Here is an 18,983-nt window from a genome sequence, read left to right as displayed (position 1 = left end):
GAGGGGGAGAGGGCAGTGGGGGGCAGTGGTGGACAAAGAACAGAAATCCTGCACTGGAGTAAGTCGAAGTAGCCTCGTCTGTCATTTTCTGCTTGAGTTTAAGTACAAAATTCCTTGCTTTTAAATGCACTCATGTATCAAAAGTAAAAGTTAATATGTCTGTTTGTACATTTGACAGCAATAACTTTTGTTCTTCTATTCAGTAAACATTTATATACAGTTGCCTGAGTTTGCATGGGAGAAGAAAGCAGACTTATCAGAGATGAGAAGGGGGTCAGTAGGGAGTGGAAAATGGATAGGTTTACCAGGGAACTGGATTTGCCTGGTGGGCTGATTTAGTCAACTATCTCCTCTCTTCCTACATGGAACACAGTCCTCCCTGGTATAGGCTCTGGGGAAAGCAGAGAGGAGACTAAATCAATATTTTCACTGCATCTATGTAAATAAGGGCACATAGTCTAATGCAGATTACGTTTCAACAGAGCTGTAGTGGGGTTGCATAGTGTGTATATGTATTCAGAGTGAACTGTAGTCAGGTTTGTGTAATGTCTGTGCAGGTTGAAAGTAATATATAAAGAGATTTTGAAAATAAAATAAAAAAAATGGGTTTATGGAGGTGTGATGTATTTGACACACCTCCTCTTGCTTCTCTGAATGACAAAATTCACTTTCAAATCACGAGTTTGAGTCGCCACATTCATTTTTAGACAATAAATTGATGTTGTTGGATAGAAAACGCTGGTTATGTCAAAATGAGGCAGGTTTGTGGCCCTGAGCTGCACTCCTCTGCTCGCCTTCCAGATGAGGGGTGTACTCTTGACGCAGATCATGTTAGCTTTCACGATTCTCTGTGCCAGGGCAGGTGTGTGGTGGCGAAGGATGGCTTGTGCATGACCAGAGGGACTGGGTTTGAAAGTCCTTCATCACATAGCTCTGCTGTGAGTGGACCTGAGGTGCATTTTTAATTCAGCACACAGGCTTTTATCAGGGTTTTTGCCAAATTAATATAATCACATAATCTTGGCTAAGTAGCCCACTCCATATAACATATAAGAAATTGGCCATCATGAGGTGGTGTAATTTTCTTTTAACAGCATAAAACCCAATTTTGCCTTTTTTGCTCTCTCTGTCAATGTTATAACATCAAAAAAACATTGCGAGAACATTCTGTGTTAGCAGATGTGACCTGGAATTGTAGGTAGGCTGGAGGTCTCCTGATTAGTCTATTCAACTGTATGGTGCTCTGGATAAGAGTGTCTGCCAAATGCCTGTAATGTAATGGACAGCTTTTGTGTTTGCTCGTCTTCAGCCACGGTAGCGCTTGACTAAAGTAACGGACCACCGAGGACCGGGGTTCGATTCCCAGTCCTTCCAAAGCTGAGTTTTGCTGGCTCACATGGAGTGGTGTGTCATTCTCAGGATCGCTAGATCCATCCAAATGGGAAATATCAGAAACATTTTTTTTAAATGCATGTCTTATGTACTGTAAATCTACTGTATAATGCAGTACATAGCATTAATTCTAAAATTGCCTTTGCTGATCTGCTCCCTGCTGTAAAATCGAGCTATGCCAGCATGACCAGCTACCAGCTGTTTCAAAACATAGCTTGAGCTGGTCAAACCATGGCAAGCTGGGAGCTGGCCTGAACTGGTCAACCAGCTACTAGCTGTTTCAAAACCTAGCTTGAGCAGTTTTTTTTTTTTTTCATCCATTGGCTCTTGCTCTGTGCCCAAACTGCAGCAGTGGCTCCTGGGGTTGTAGGGGTCCTCCCTGCATGTGAGAAATTGGGACGTGAAACCAGGACCCGTTTGGAGAAAGGCTGCTTAAGCATGCATTAGCCGGGAGAGATGAGTGACACTTTTCTGATGGGAGAGGGGGTGGAGACTGCACCCCCGGCCTGTCAGAGCAGGCCCAGTGGAGCGAGGGGGCGTATTATGCATGTGAGGGTGCGAAGGGCAGCCCCGGAGTGCGCCTGTGGCTACTCCCCCAGCTCCCTTTCAGTGGGGGGGCAGACAGCCTCACGGCATCAATGGGACAGTTCAGCAGGATAATACAGGGTTTTCAGAGCTTTCTATGTCACACCAATTTAAAACATTTTGAATCCTTGCAATTGCTTGCTTACATGACTGTTACCTTATTTTTTAAATATGCTGCTCTTATTTTGTAGCCAAATAAACCAAAAATCAAACTTGCTGTGATCGGATCTTTTTTTTCAACATCATCCTTTGCAAGCTGTTCTTATTATTATGTTTATACCAGAATTCCTGTAGCACCCAGTCTAAGGAGATGACACACTCAAATGGGTGCAACAGGGAAATATTACCCAGATGCATATACACATAAAACCAAATAGAGAAAATACATTTCAACTGTTGTAAGTTTTCCTCAAGCAAACCCATCCTACTTGCTGAAAACTTGTTTCGAAGTCCCAGAATAGTGTATTATTAATTTCACTACGTGGGTGCTACTAATAAACTGTAATAAATACTTTACAGAGAGATGTGTGCTTTTCATTATTTGAATATACACAGTTATTCCTCTCTCTCACAGCAGGGTGTGTAAGATGGCCGTGTGGATCCAGGCTCAGCAGCTGCAGGGAGACGCTCTGCACCAAATGCAGTCTCTTTACGGCCAGCATTTCCCCATCGAGGTTCGCCATTACCTGTCCCAGTGGATCGAGAGCCAACCGTGGTGAGTAACACTGCCCTATCCCCTCCCACTGCTCTGTCCTAGCATGACTAACTCCTCCCACTGCTCTGTCCTAGCATGACTAACTCCTCCCACTGCTCTGTCTTAGCATGACTAACTCCTCCCACTGCTCTGTTCTAGCATGACTAACTCCTCCCACTGCTCTGTCCTAGCATGACTGACTCCTCCCACTGCTCTGTCTTAGCAAGACTAACCCCTCCCACTGCTCTGTCCTAGCAACACCAACTCCTCCCACTGCTCTGTCCTAGCAACAATAACTCCTCCCACTACTCTGTCCTAGCAACACTAACTCCTCCCACTGCTCTGTCCTAGCATGACTAACTCCTCCCACTGTTCTGTCTTAGCAAGACTAACTCCTCCCACTGCTCTGTCCTGCAAGACTAACTCCTCCCACTGCTCTGTCCTAGCAACACTAACTCCTCCCACTACTCTGTCCTAGCAACACTAACTCCTCCCACTGCTCTGTCCTAGCAACACCAACTCCTCCCACTGCTCTGTCCTAGCAACACTAACTCCTCCCACTGCTCTGTCTTAGCAACACTAGTTCCTCTCACTGCTCTGTCCTAACAACATTTACTCCTCTCACTGTCCTGTCGAAGCAATAATAACCCCTGAATATAAGCAATCTTACTGTGTTCTGATCAAGTCCTCTTTGGGTTAACAGAGGCAAAAATGTATTCATCAAATTAAAACATGAGTCATGCAATGCTAGTATTTCGAGAATTGCAAAGATGATGTTGAATATACACCAATGTACTTTATGATTATGTGGGCTATTTCATTGTGTGGAGATGGATATTCATACATCTGCAATTACGACTACTTTAATAAAAATAATTCCTTCTAAATGGTCCAGTTCATTGAATTATGATTGGAATTTGTTCAAATAAATAATGAGGTCCATTCTATCTAATGTTGTCTGTGGCTCAGCAGATGATTATCATGATAATTCCTTGAATCAGCATGTATAAATCTTGAATCAGCACGTATAAATCTTGAATCAGCACGTATAAATCTTGGATCAGCACGTATAAATCTTGAATCAGCACGTATAAATCTTGAATCAGCACGTATAAATCTTGAATCAGCAGGTATAAATCTTGAATCAGCACGTATAAATCTTGGATCAGCAGGTATAAAGGTATAAATATGAATAGAGTGAAGCATTAATGTAGCTAACACAGCGTTTGCAGCCATTGCGCTTGCTGTGTCCTGGGCGGACGTACCCCTGAGTGTCTGTGTGCTCAGGGACTCCGTGGACCTGGAGAACGCGCAGGACGAGTTCAAGGCCAAGAGGATGCTGGATGGCCTGGTCCAGCAGCTGCAGAAGAAGGCCGACCATCAGATGGGCGAGGACGGGTTCCTGCTGAAGATTAAGCTGGGTCACTACGCCGACCAGCTCAAGGTGGATGCTGCACAGACACGGACGTAAACACATAGCTTCTCAAGCGTGCCCTCCTTCTCTCCCCCAGTCAGCTCATGGTCAGAAATGGAAAAACAGTCCAGGCCAGACCTGGATCAAATACGCAGTTGCTTTGGATTCAAATACATTTCCGTGCTCTATTGATCTTGCCTGGTGCAACTGAGCCAACCAAGAGAACTAGAAGGTTAGTCTAGTCAACTGTAAGCCGCTTTGTATGAAAGCGTCAGCTAAAGGACTGTAATGTAATGTAAGGTGGGGTTTGCCCTTTTTCATAACCTGGTATTTCATAGGTTCCCATACATCAGACGCGCCCAGTGCAGCGTGGAAATGTATTTGATTACAAAACAATTAGGTATTAGACCCAGGTCTGGTCCTGGCTTCCTGGTCCCCTCCAGATCTCCAAGTCCCTCCATGCCAGGTTCTGTTCCCCTCATGGATTTAACGTTTGTACCATTTAAAACGCATATAGAACAAGCTGCTGAAAGAGAAAGAGAAAGCTTGTGTCCCAGGCCGTGGTTTGTGCTTTCCCGCCACGTACCGCCCCTGACCGCTCTCTCACTAAAGCTAGACTAGACAAGTCTACAATAAAGTTGTCTACAATAAATGTGCGTAAGGAGCATATCAGTGTGCAAGCTTCCTTCTTTTCAGTCCTGTCTGTTTGACCGTGGTCACCTGCGGTCCTGTCTGTTTGACCATGGTCACCTGCGGTCCTCTCTTCTCTGCTCAGAGCACCTATGACCGCTGCCCGCTGGAGCTGGTGAGGTGCATCAGACACATCCTGTACATGGAGCAGAGGCTGCTGCAGGAGGCCAACAGCGTGAGTACTGCAGATCACACTCACACACTCACACTCACTCACACACACACACACACATACATACACACACACACACACACACACCCTCACACACACACACACACACACACATACACACACACACACATACATCCACACACACTCACACACACATACGCACACACACACACACACACACCCACACCCTCACACACACACACACATCCACACACACTCACACACATACACACACACACCCACACCCTCACACACACACACACACACACACACACACACACACATACAGTCACACTCACACACACATACACACAACACACACATACCCACACCCACATACACACAAACACCCTCAAGCACACACACACCCTCACACTCTCACACACACACACACACACCCACACCCGCACACACACACACACACACACACACCCACACCCTCACACACACACACACACACTCACATACACACAAACATCCTCAAACACACACACACCCTCACACTCTCACACAAACACCCTCAAACAGCTCACAACCTCACACACACCCACATACACACACACGCACATACCCCCTTGTTTTGGGAGTACACTGTAGATTCAATAGTGTGTCTCCACACACATACTCTTTCAACGCAAAAACATACACAAACTCACAAACACTGGCTTACACACAACGCGTCAAACCTCTTAAGTGGATAGGCTACAGCAGCATCTACTTAAATAAGTCTAATAAATACCAAATAAAGTGCTCACTGAGTGTATGTTAGTACTGATTCATCTTCTTCTGGGGTGAAATTTTCTATCTGCTTATTCTGTGTTCTGTGTGATTGGCCAATTATTGCACCTGAAAAAATGGGCTAATGCTTATGACCTGAGACCTGCTACACATAATCAACGTCAAACCTCTCGACACAGCGTAAAGCCATTACATTTTTATGGAGGGAGTGTTGAAGCCTGACTTGGCAGCAATGCTAAGCCTAGTGTACTGCACAGCTCAAAATAAAGCCAAGTTCAGCGCCATCAGAGTTCAAATTTTTCAAACTTAGACCTTGTTCGAAGATTACCTTTCCTATCGTGTCCAGTCACATAGCAAACAGCTTCGTACGAAGCAGGCATACGCCACCTAGCAACACAGACAACGCCGTTTCACGTAGGCTACATGGCTAACTAAGTTAGCCCGATTAGTTTCTTAACGTTTTGGCATATTATTGTTTTCACCAAGCGAGTATACAATTTAGCCTTTTATAAACACAGACAACCTAGTACTATCATGTATTGTTGTGACTTATTACAGTTTAATGAATTAACAGCTTCCTGGATGGATGACGACAAGTTTCAACAACTGGCGGCACTCGATTCTTCTGATGTGTAGTTAACACCGTACTGGCGTTGACCATAGAGTTTGACACTGATCATGTGAAAGCAGCTTTTGGGGTGACACTTTGATCCTATGCCGGGAGTGATGAGGACTACTGTGAAGATTGTTTATGGTTGCTGTGATAGTATTTTTAAGCATTACGTGTCCAAACTGTACTTTTTTCACGAACCAATGTGTCCAATGAAATGTCCAATGATGTGTCCAATAAAGTGTTCTGTTCTGTGACCAAAATACTGACTCTTCCTCTTGGCAGTCAAGCTCTCCGATGGGCGGGATGATGGTCAGCATGTCTCAGAAGTACCAGCAGATCAGCCAGGCGTTTGAGGAACTGCGAGCACTGACGCAGGACACGGAGAACGACCTGCGCAAGCTGCAGCACAACCAGGAGTACTTCATCATACAGTACCAGGAGAGTCTGCGCATACAGGGTGAGTCTGCACATTCAGTCTGTGCATACAGGGTGAGTCTGCGCATACAGGGTGAGTCTGCGCATAGAGTCTGCGCATACAGGGTGAGTCTGCGCATAGAGTCTCCGCATACAGGGTGAGCCTGTGCATACAGTCTGCGCATACAGTAAATGATGAGTCTGTGCATATGGTCTGCGCAGGTGGGATAAGTTATATCTTCCAAAAAAGTATAAATTTGCAATACTTTTTTCAATCCACTTTCTGGAAAACAAGTTTTAAATGTTGTTCAATTTTCCATTCCCCTCCAATCAATGTCCTTTTCAAACAGGGCTGTGCATCCTCGTTTGACATCCCCTTCATCTTTTGATGTCAGTAAAATCGACTCACCGCCCTTCAGAAATACCCTTGAAAGATCTGTTTCTCTCTGTGTATACGTCATATCGCGGAAGCTAGTACTGCTCTAACTTCAACTTGTCTTTAAATGTTTATCCTCCTCTTCTTCCCCTTTCCCCTCTTTTCAGCTCAACTGACCAGCCTGGCCACACTGCCCCCTGCTGACCGCCTCCTGAGGGAACCCACCCTGCAGAGCAAGAGGGCCACTGTGGAGGCCTGGCTCACGCGCGAAGCCAACACACTACAGAAATACAGGCTGGTAGGCTAGTTCACCCGTGAAGCCAACACACTACAGAAATACAGGCTGGTAGGCTAGTTCACCTGTGAAGCCAACACACTACAGAAATACAGGCTGGCAGGCTAGTTCACCCGTGAAGCCAACACACTACAGAAATACAGGCTGGTAGGCTAGTTCACCCGTGAAGCCAACACACTACAGAAATACAGGCTGGTAGGCTAGTTCACCCGTGAAGCCAACACACTACAGAAATACAGGCTGGTAGGCTAGTTCACCCGTGAAGCCAACACACTACAGAAATACAGGCTGGTAGGCTAGTTCACGCGCGAAGCCAACACACTACAGAAATACAGGCTGGTAGGCTAGTTCACGCGCGAAGCCAACACACTACAGAAATACAGGCTGGTAGGCTAGTTCACCCGTGAAGCCAACATACTACAGAAATACAGGCTGGTAGGCTAGTTCACCCGTGAAGCCAACACACTGAAGAAATACAGGCTGGTAGGCTAGTTCACCCGTGAAGCCAACACACTACAGAAATACAGGCTGGTAGGCTAGTTCACCCGTGAAGCCAACACACTACAGAAATACAGACTGGTAGGCTAGTTCACCCGTGAAGCCAATGGATCGTTCTTAATCACGTGACAGTTATGGACAAGCGGCCATAGCAACCCATTCATTTTTGCGGTGTTTGGACAGTGACACATTTTATGTTGTTTTTTATGCACGTTTACAAACATGTGTACGTGTGTGTGTGTGTGTGTGTGTGGGTGCGTGTGTGTACGTGTGTGTACGTGTGTGTTTGTGCATGTCTGTGTGTGTGTATGTGTGTGTGTATATGTGTGTGTGTGTGTGTGCCTGTGTGTGTATGTGTGTGTGTGTGCGTGTGTGTGTACGTATGTGTGTATGTGTGTGTGTACATGTGTATGTGTGTGTGTGTGTGTGTGTGTATGTGTGTATGCGTGTGTGTGTGTGTGTGTGTGTGTGTGTTTTTGTGTGTGTGTGTGTGTGTGTGCATGACGGGGCGGCATGGCTCAGGCAGTAAGAGCAGTTGTCTGGCAGTCGGAGGGTTGCGGTTCAATCCCCCGCCCGGGCTGTGTCGAAGTGTCCCTGAGCAAGACACCTAACCCCCAAATGCTCCTGACGAGCTGGTCGGCGCCTTGTATGGCAGCCAATCGCTGTCGGTGAATGAGAAGCATCAATTGTACAGCGCTTTGGATAAAGGCGCTATATAAATGCCAACCATTTACCATTTACCATTTATCATGTGCCTGCTCAGGACCTGGCTGAGAAGCACCAGAACACCCTGGCGCTCCTGCGGAAGCAGCAGACGGCCATCCTGGATGATGAGCTCATTCAGTGGAAGAGAAGGCAGCAGCTGGCAGGCAATGGGGGTCCTCCTGAGGGGGGTCTGGACGTCCTGCAGTCCTGGTGAGTAGTCACCACACGGTCACCCAAGAGGCGGGCTGGACCTCCAGCCGTTGTTGGGAGACCTCTTTGTGGGGTGATCTCGCATCTGTGCCCCTTCATGGAGCACACACAGTCTCCAAACCAGGATTCTGTGTCTTGGCATCTGGCTTCAAGCTCATTCCTGACCACTGAATAAGTATAGTGCTGATTGGCTTATTGGCCCAATCAAGCAAAGTCGGGGTGCTGCAGAGATAATTTCCAGCCAATAAACCAAATGGTAGTGTGTTTATCAGCTAAAATGCTTAACAGTGGCTAGAATTTTAACAGGCATGTGAAACAAGTTGGTAATGCTGGAATAATTAACTTTTGGTGAATAGCTGACATATCTTGGCAATTACATAGCCTTGGCGGAGGTATGCACTCTACCGAATGCCATCTTGCAGTTATTAGTAACAGTCTTGTTTGGTGAAATGAAAGGTGTTGGATATCTAAACGGCGTGGCTCTGCTCAGGTGTGAGAAGCTGGCGGAGATGATCTGGCAGAACCGGCAGCAGATTCGCCGGGCGGAGCACCTCCGGCAGCAGCTGCCCATCCCGGGGCCCATCGAGGAGATGCTGACCGAGCTGAACAGCACCGTCACTGACATCATCTCCACTCTGGTCACCAGGTGAGCACGTGTTAGTCTCCCTCCGGTGCCCGAGGCCTCATCAGCACCGAGGCCTGCAGCAGCCCCACTGCAATTACACTGCAAAAAAACCCTAAAATAAGTCAGTCTTAGTCTTAAAATCTTATTTTCATTCATTATCCTAACCCACTTATCCTGAGCAGGGTTGCAGGGGGGCTGGAGCCTATCCCAGCATACATTGGGCGAAAGGCAGGAATACACCCTGGACAGGTCGCCAGTCCATTGCAGGGCACACACACCATTCACTCACACTCATACCTACAGGCAATTTAGAGTCTCCGATCAGCCTAACCTGCGTGTCTTTGGACTGTGGGAGGAAACCGGAGTACCCGGAGGTAAAAAAATGTCATCAAGGTCAGAAAGTTTGACTCATTTAAAGATTTGCCAATGGGGTGAGAAGATTTAACTTGTCAAGCAAACAATAACTTAAAGCTCAAAACTTTTCAAATTCAAATTTTCAAGCAAAAAGTACCTTGAAACAAGCAAATAGTTTCTACTTTAGAAAAAAGTTATTACAGGCAGCCATTTTTTTAATTTAAATTCAAGTGAATTTATACGGAACTGCAGGTTCACTGCATGTCCCCAAAAAATCAGCAAAGTCATAGTTGTTCTGTACACATTAGGTTGTTAAGCGAGCAACGGCTTGTTTTAGTTTCTCCTGGTTCCGGTTGTTGACTCAATTTCCTTAAATAACCCCCCCTGTGCTGATATGTGTCATTGATTCAATTTAGAATCAAATGAGTCATTACCCCAGATACCTTCTCCTTACTATACTATAGGGTTAGCCTGAAAAAATAAAATTGTTGTTCAAAACGTTCTAAAAACTTTTGTATCGTTTCAGCTAGATTCACAGATTGATCAGTTGATTTTCTGAGTGCGATATTTCAAATGTATTTTTTATCTTTTATTCAGTTCTTTCTTGTGCCTCTCCAGTCTTGTTAGATTTTGTGATGGCCATTCATTTCTGACAATTCAGGAAACTTTTCAATTTTCTGAACTGACAGTCCTGCAACTCTGATGCTATATAACCGGCCAAAGTCTGGCTCAAGCACTTCAATTGGTCTGGTTATTTTGACTGGCTCAGGTTGTGTCACCTGCTCCCCCATTGGCCGTTGGTTATTTTGACTGGCTCAGGCTGTGTCACCTGCTCTCCCATTGGCCGTTGGCTATTTTGACTGCCTCAGGTTGTGTCTCCTGCTCTCCCATTGGCCGTTGGCTATTTTGACTGGCTCAGGTTGTGTCACCTGCTCTCCCTTTGGCCGTTGGTTATTTTGACTGGCTCAGGTTGCGTCTCCTGCTCTCCCATTGGCCGTTGGTTATTTTGACTGCCTCAGGTTGTATCTCCTGCATTTCCCACAGCACCTTTATCATTGAGAAGCAGCCCCCGCAGGTCCTGAAGACTCAGACAAAGTTTGCGGCCACCGTCCGTCTGCTGGTGGGGGGGAAGCTCACCGTGCACATGAATCCGCCTCAGGTCAAGGCCACCATCGTCAGCGAACAGCAGGCCAAGGCCCTGCTGAAGAACGAGAACACAAGAAAGTAAGTCTGGGTCACCCCCTCCTCGTTCCTGTATATATTTGTTTGTTTAACCTCGTAGCATAGGTGACAGTGGGAGGAGAAGACTACTTCTCTACTACTACTTTACTCTCTTTCAGCGACAGTAGTGGGGAGATCCTCAATAACAACTGCGTGATGGAGTACCACCAAACCACAGGCACGCTCAGCGCCCACTTCAGGAACATGGTGAGGAAGCGAGAGCTCACTTTCAGCAAGTCTAGTCACGCTACGCAAGTCATTCAATAAGTCTATATGTACGATTGAACTGCGTAGATTTTCAAAAATGTAGTTCAGACTAAAGGTCACATGAGATTATAACAGTACTTAAAGTTATTAAAGGCTTTTGTCCTCCAGCTGTGTCACTGTTTGTATTTTTGGAGGTCATTGCAATATATTCTGGAGCCGATATGTCTACTTGCATCCTAGTTGCAGGACTGCCTAGGATCTAAGCAATTATTGGAAATACTTTTAACTCTGTAGATACTTCCATTTAGTAGATGCCTGAGAATTCTTTCAAGTAAACATATTTATGTTTTCATTATTGGTGAAAATTGATTTGGTTGAAATATTTCAAATAATGATCTGCAATAAATGTCTGCACTGGACCATATGAATCCAGTGAGAACATTCCTAGTTTACCAGTAGTGAAATAAATTCCTTTCTTTCATCTGGAAACCCTCATAATCTAGCGAATAAAGAAAGGAAAGCATAAACTGGAATACGTTTGTCTCATCGTTTCTATCAATTTCCCTCCATCAAATAGTCTCTGTAATGGCAGCGCTCTTGGAAATGAATTATATAGAAAAAATATATTGAAATAAATCTATCAAGATATTGCTTGCTGCACAATTATTACCACTGGTATTACAATACTGGACTCTTTCTGCCAAAAATCAATCTTACTTCTTGGATATACCTTGTTGTGCCTGGTCATTAAAAGTGGAGAATTTATATTGCAATGCTGTAATATTATTTGGAATGATCGTTTGTCTGGTCTTTGGTATAGTCTCTGAATCAGTGGGTTCTCTGATTCCTCCCTTTGGCAGTCTCTAAAGCGGATCAAGCGCTCTGACAGGCGAGGGGCTGAATCGGTCACGGAGGAGAAATTCACCATCCTGTTCGAGTCACAGTTCAGCGTGGGCGGCAACGAGCTCGTATTTCAAGTCAAGGTGAAAACAAAACGCATTATAATGACTGAGAGGCTGGAGATGTTTGGAGCTAGCAGACAGAATGCAGTCATAACTATGTGGTATTAAACCATTGGAACCACACACCCTTTAGGATTGGAGTGGAGAATCACTCCAGTGAAACTTTAGGCTGCATTGCTATGTAGACATTTTGTTGCTGTTCTCTGGCACACGTTTAAAGGCCTGCTGTATCATGACCCATGTGCAATGAAAACCAGGGAGAGTGTATGGAGTTGCATTCAGCAAGCCTTGTGAGTATGTTGAACTGACATGTCCTGAGTACGTTCTCTCAGGTCCACTTTATTGGTGGGGGCAATGTGATACCCACATCGCAAATTTCAAGGCAATGCTTTAGTAACACCAGTGACACCAGTCCATGGTGTCCTCCACTGTGTAACACAGAGCTGAACAAGGGAAATATATATTTTTAAAAAAAAAATTATTTAATGAGCTAATACATGAAGCTAACAACAGTTCACATGGTGTAATTTCATGATCAGCTTTGCTGTGTATAGGTGGAACTCTCAGATAGTACAGTTTGCAGTCATTGAAGTGTGTGATTGTGAGCAGAAATGCTTCCTTGATATGGAGTACTTCCATATACATTCCAAACCACTTTCAAAATGCATTTGCATGGAAACACACCACATTGAAAACAGGATTTGATAATTGCGCATACATCCATCAGTCAGTCAGTGGGGAAATTAGTCTAGGTGCCTAGTGACATTCCTTTCTGCCAATTCCCAGGAGTTATGGCCCTTGAAGATTACTTCTCCATATGCTGCAACTTTATGAACCTCAATGAAATCTCTTTGTTTTTTTTCCCAACCAGGGCAACATTGTCTCAGACCAGTAGACTCACATAGCTTTACACCATACTCTTTAGTTTGGGGAGCTAATGGGATTTCAGCAGCAGACATAAATGGTAGTTTACAGTTTGGCGATGTACCACTGCCACTGGCCATTCTCACAGTTGATTGTCGGTCACAACGACTTTTGTTTTTGACAGGCCGTTCGTCATCATCACAAGCATAGTCGTGCCCATCGATGAGACGTAAACTGTAACTTTGGTCCCATCGTCGGCTCAGTAGTCATGACAACATTATAGAACATTCTCGTCTCCCGTAAATTAATTATCTTTTGCGTTATGGGCAAATGACTCCACTTCTGCAGTGTGGTCTGTTATCGTTTATGTGTTTACAAATGAGTAACTGCAATGAATATCAAAGACGAGCAACGTGAGGCTGTTGGTGAAAGTGGAGCAACATCCATGAGGTGACCTGTAGCGTAGTGGCTAAGGTACTTGACTGGGACCTCGAAGGTTGGTGGTTCGAGCCCCAGTGTGCCTTGATTTGCACAGCTGTTGGGCCCTTGAGCAAGGCCCCTAACCTCACATGGCTCCTGGCGGGATTGCCCTCTGCTTAGGCTGGATAAAAGCCTCAGCTAAATAATTATGGTGTAATATGCAATCATACAGTACCAAAGTGGTGTTCAATGATGAACATGGAAAGGAGAGCCTAGTGTGTTCTTTAAGGTCTGTGTGATTCTGAGGCTTGGATGAGACGCGTTGTGTGAAGCAGTTTAGCAGTTTCAGAGTGTGTCAGTTGTCCACTGTGGTGTTCTGACTTCCTCTCTCTAACTCTCTTTTGACTCAGACCTTATCACTTCCTGTGGTGGTGATTGTTCACGGTAGTCAAGACAACAACGCCACGGCGACGGTGCTTTGGGATAACGCATTTGCTGAGGCGGTAAGTTTTATACATTTTTGCAGTGTTCAATATCAGCCTTGTTCACCAGACAATAAAAATAAATTACAAGGAGAACAGACCCTTTATCTATAGACTAACCCTGGTCCTGAGCCCTGTTTTATGTATGTTGCTTAAACAATCCAGGATAATTTTAATGCATATCATCAAAAATATCTTGTGAATTTAACGTCCGCTTAGTGCTTAGTCTGTATCATGAACAAATCTGGCTAACTTCAGTTTAAACCTGAGGTTTAGCTGGTTTGGACACCCCTAAATTGTCTGGCTGAATTGTGAATTTGCTACATGAAATAGAAAATCGTTGAGTTTATTCCAAAATGACTAATCTGGTTAACTCCATTAGCCTTGTACATGAAGCAGGGTCCATAACCTCGATCCTGGAGAAACACTGGTTTTTGTTGTTGTCGATGCTTAATCAATGAAATTATTGAATACACAGTTACCTCACTTGACCTGGATTTTTGGGTCATAACTGGATTATGCGTTTAAAGCTAAAGCAAAACAAAGTAGATTGTGGCTCTCGAAGACCAGGTTTATGGACAACACCACCAGAGTATTTCTAATTCCACTTGCCTGCCTGTTTAATTGACTGCCCAGCTAATATAAAATGTTTGCGTAATGTTACTGGAATGTTATAACGTTGCTACTACATGTTTTGTGTTAGCTGGGTGGTCAGCCTGCAACTGTGCAGATTTTGTACTGTTTCTTTGATGTTCTACCATAATACTTGAAATGGATATTTCACCCAGGTCTGCTCCACCCTGTCCTCCCTTAGGGTCGTGTGCCTTTCCTCGTGCCGGACAAGGTGATGTGGCCCCAGCTGTGCGAGGCCCTAAATATGAAGTACAAGGCTGAGGTCCAGAGCAACATGGGGCTCTCTGAGGGGAACCTGGTCTTCCTGGCCCAGAAGGCCTTCTCCAGCTCCAGCATCAATCCTGAAGACTACCGGAACCTTGCCATTTCCTGGTCACAGTTCAACAGGGTAAGGTCCACCTACCATGGAGAGGGGACCTTCCATTAGTTGTCCAAAAATGTCCTGTGTTTATTGGTATACCTATAAGTAGATGCTGTCCAAAAGATGGAAACCATTCAGTGGACGTTCCCTTTACCAGTTACGCATACAGGGCAACTCTCTAAATATTTACGGTCCTAAATATATCTATAAATATGTACTTGGTTTCCTACATGGGACAACAGTGTTGCATAGCGGTTACAGAACTATGTGCTTCAGTTTCAGGCTTGAGCACTTTTGTTGTATCTTTGAGCAACTGCTTGAGTAAATATCTGGCTGTATAAATAGACACAATGTAAAAATGTAATCTGTGTAAGTAACTATGGATACACGCATCTGCAAAATGCCTAAAATGTGAACGTTAAGTTGTGGTCTTGTCAGAAGAGCTGGACCCAGGGTGATATGAAAATTCCGGATGTGAAAAAGGTCTTCAGCCTTCACCCTCACAGGATCCAGACTAAAAATAATAAACTAAAATAATAAATTTAAAGGAAATAACCTGACTCGCGTGCAGCTTTTCAGCTGGCTGGCTTTTTGAATGTTTGCCGTCTTGGCTTGGCTCTCTGCTCTCTGGCAGTTTCCCGGTCTTAGCCACCTACTGTGGAAAGAAGGACACTTTTAACTCCTGGGCTGATTCGTAAAGCCGCCCAGGTGTGTGTGCCTACTTCCTTCCCTCACACTGAGCCCTGCCGCCATAGTATTTGTTGCCATCTTTTAAAAAAGTTTTAGTTTTGAATGGACTGGCAAATACATTGGAAAACAAACACGCACCTACATAGAACTGAAAAGATCTTTTTCCTCATCTGCGGAGACTGCCTTATTTCCTGTTATCATTCCATCCGCAATAATGGGCCTGTGCTTTTTCCGAGTGCTGTTCTGTCCAATGTTGAATTTGGCACTTTGTTTTACATGGAGGTGGAAAAATGCTGTTTTGAAATTTCAGAAGTGGGTTGTTCGTATTCAAACTCCTAAACCCGACCCTTAAACGTGTCCACTCCCGCAGGAAAGCCTGCCTGGGCGGAGCTTCACCTTTTGGCAGTGGTTCGACGGAGTCATGGAACTGACAAAAAAGCATCTGAAACCACACTGGAATGATGGGTAAATAGTGGAATTTACCTGTGACCCTTGAGATCTCCTCCATAGTTTGTGGGATAATGAGCCTGGGGAGGAGGAGAGATGAACACATCTCAGTGCAGTGGTTTAAGCCCACTCTTTCTGTGAGGGGTGGTATTATGAGATTCCAGGGGTCAGGTATAGTGGGCATTTTAGCATGTAAATGTGTGTGTTGTTCTTTGCAGTCTGTGCACATCTCTAAGGGGATAGGGTCTTCCCATGGAAACAGGCAAGGAAGTCATTCTGCCTTAGTGACAGGCTAGGCAGTGTGGTTTAACTGTGCTGAGATGTATGTGTGTCACGCGTGGTTACCAGTCTCTTATGTTTTTGCGTCGTCTATGTGTGTGTATGCATGTACTCGTGCATGTGCTTGTCTGTGTGTGTACATGTTTGTGTGTGTGTGTGCGTGTGCATGTGTGTGTGTGTACGTGTGTGTGTGTGTGTGTATGTGCGTGTGTGTGTGTGTGTGTTGGGTGAGGCAGCGCGATTCTGGGCTTTGTGAATAAGCAGCAGGCGCAGGAGATGCTGATGTCCAAACCCAATGGGACGTTCCTGCTGCGCTTCAGCGACTCTGAGATCGGGGGCATCACCATCGCCTGGGTGGCGGAGAACCCCGGCAAAACAGGTGAAGAGCGAGCCGCAGCGCTCCCGCTACAGTGTACCAGCTACACCCCGGCCATTAGGCGGATGCTTTTAATCCAAAAACACTCGCAGGAGGTGAGTAAAACCACTGCCAGAGAGATTCATTAGTAAAGCTACAGTCAAATCAGTGCCGTCGTAGTACCTGCAAAACAAAGGCAGAGAAGACTCTTTGCAGTGCGTGTTATGCCTGAAAACATTGTATTGAATCGATTTTGTGGCTTTTGTGTGATTCAAAGTGATTTAACAACACAAATTGAAAAAATAGTCAACTTTGGGACCCTGTTTCACCACAAAAAGGTGAAAACCAGAGACTTTATTTTGGTTTTTCAGTGTTTAAATTGTACATATGAGTGAGTGAAGGAGAAAGAGAAAGAGAGACCGTTTTGTGATAGCTATCTTCACAGCTGTGCTGAATGATGCTATTGGAGCAATGTCGGGACAAGCATCTGCATTAGCCAATCAGGTGCCTGTTTGTTGAAGCTGCGCGTAAACTGTCTGCAAGCTGGACTGTTGTGTTTAGTGTTTAGGGCACGTGCTCCAGACCTGGGTCAAATGCATCATTTTGGATTGAAATAATGTTCTGTGCTTGATTGATCTTGCCTGGTGCAAATGAGCCGACCAAGAAGACTAGAAGATGACTTTGCACTTTTTGAGGGTATTTCATAGATTCCAATAGATCAGACATGCTCAATAAAGTATAGAAAAGCATTTGAGTCCAAAACAATTTTGTATTTTACCCAGGTCTGACATGCTCGTCTGTGCTTCCCAGAGCGATAGCAGCTGCTTCATCAGAGAGCACTGATACTACGATGGCACTGATTTGATTGTAGCTTTACAAATGAATCTCTGTCTCTAGCAGTGATTTTATAGCCATGTTAAGTGCACTTCCTCTAAGTATTTTTGGATTAAAAGCATCATGGGATGGGGCATATCAAATCGGGTGAACAGGAGGGAGGGGAATTGTGAATTTACCCATTGTGAGATAATAAGGTTGACTTGATTTGATAAAGTTGACTTGATTAAAAAAAGGAACCATCAAAAAAAGGAGCCTTGTTTCTCTGTTTCTGTGGACCCAGGAGAGAGAATGGTGTGGAACCTAATGCCCTTCACTACCAAAGACTTCACCATCCGTTCCCTGTCAGACCGGATCAGCGACCTAAACCACCTGCTCTTCCTCTACCCTGATCGGGCCAAGGACATTGTCTTCTCCAAATACTACACCCCACCCCTCTGTACGCTGCTCTTTCTGAATTTATACCTTTTTCGCTTTTTTTTACGACAGGGAACTTGTAGCTTTTATCGTGGAGATAATTGATGGTGTATTCCAGGAGTTCCCGAAGTTTTAGGACCCATGACCCCCACCTCCTTCTTAAAAGCTAGCCTCACATGACATATGCAAAAACATAAAAAATAAAACTGCACACTGAACACTATAAAACGTTTTGTGTTTTGTTAATACCCTGCTTTAGAGATCTCTTTCTGGTTTTCATTCCAACTTCTGGCCTTAACCACTGAATTAGCCTTAACATTTATACCATCTGACATTTTGGCTTCATTTCTTCATAAGGGCAGGGATGACGGCTTCGCTTATGACATGTGGCCTGATAGGAAACATTTTCAATCTAATCTACGAGTGAACCAGTGTTGGTGTATACAGTTAAGAGTAAGAGTATTTAGTAGAAACAAAAACCTGCATACGCATCGGCCCCCTAAAATAGACACCTGTTACAGCTATTGGATATTTGCATACTACAAACAGCAATGTTTTGCAATGCAAACTGTGTCTTGGTGTAACCAGACAGTTGTGTTGCTATGGATGCGTTTTGAATGGCACTCATCAGACCCTCTCCACCCCCTATCCCCAGCAAAAGCAGTGGACGGCTACGTCAAGCCAGAGATAAAGCAGGTCGTGCCTGAGTAAGTTTAACCTCTCCTCCACCTTTGCTCTTTACCCTGTGCTTTACACAGTTCACTCAACACCAGACCCAACCCATGCGGCATTTTGCAAATGAAAGCATAAAGTGAATTAATTAATGAACTTATTTTCATCTATCCTTCCATTATCTAAGCTGCTTATTCCTAGTCAGGGTCACGGGGGGGGTGCTGGAGCATATCCCAGCATACATTGGGCGAAAGGCAGGAATACACCCTGGACAGGTCGCCAGTCCATCACAGGGCACACACACCATTCACTCAGTCATACTAGTGATAAGCACTGTTGCAGAGAAGTGTTTCTTATTCTTGCC

At 44.9% G+C, this 18,983-nt stretch overlaps 1 protein-coding gene across 5 annotated transcripts in view; it reads left to right on the top strand.

The window, feature by feature from the left end:
- Positions 1–18,983, top strand: part of LOC133114258 (signal transducer and activator of transcription 5B-like) — a 61,726-nt gene that overhangs the window by 37,380 nt on the left and 5,363 nt on the right. For 4 of the 5 annotated variants that reach the window (XM_061223485.1, XM_061223486.1, XM_061223487.1 and 1 more), the window contains 16 exons: positions 2,552–2,692; positions 3,959–4,115; positions 4,861–4,950; positions 6,581–6,755; positions 7,256–7,386; positions 8,645–8,796; positions 9,287–9,442; positions 10,820–10,999; positions 11,116–11,203; positions 12,064–12,186; positions 13,860–13,952; positions 14,746–14,952; positions 15,986–16,080; positions 16,578–16,720; positions 17,814–17,969; positions 18,603–18,654. In XM_061223485.1, the coding sequence (XP_061079469.1) occupies positions 2,565–2,692; positions 3,959–4,115; positions 4,861–4,950; positions 6,581–6,755; positions 7,256–7,386; positions 8,645–8,796; positions 9,287–9,442; positions 10,820–10,999; positions 11,116–11,203; positions 12,064–12,186; positions 13,860–13,952; positions 14,746–14,952; positions 15,986–16,080; positions 16,578–16,720; positions 17,814–17,969; positions 18,603–18,654 (2,126 nt within the window). In that variant the 5' untranslated portion in view covers positions 2,552–2,564. The remainder of the gene's footprint in view (positions 1–2,551; positions 2,693–3,958; positions 4,116–4,860; positions 4,951–6,580; positions 6,756–7,255; positions 7,387–8,644; positions 8,797–9,286; positions 9,443–10,819; positions 11,000–11,115; positions 11,204–12,063; positions 12,187–13,859; positions 13,953–14,745; positions 14,953–15,985; positions 16,081–16,577; positions 16,721–17,813; positions 17,970–18,602; positions 18,655–18,983) is intronic. The other variant, XM_061223488.1, reaches the window with a different exon arrangement.

Source organism: Conger conger, chromosome 16, assembly GCF_963514075.1.
Source record: "Conger conger chromosome 16, fConCon1.1, whole genome shotgun sequence".
NCBI lineage: Eukaryota > Metazoa > Chordata > Actinopteri > Anguilliformes > Congridae > Conger > Conger conger.
The sequence above is the reverse complement of the archived record's forward strand: the minus strand, read 5'-3'. Positions and strand labels throughout refer to the sequence as shown.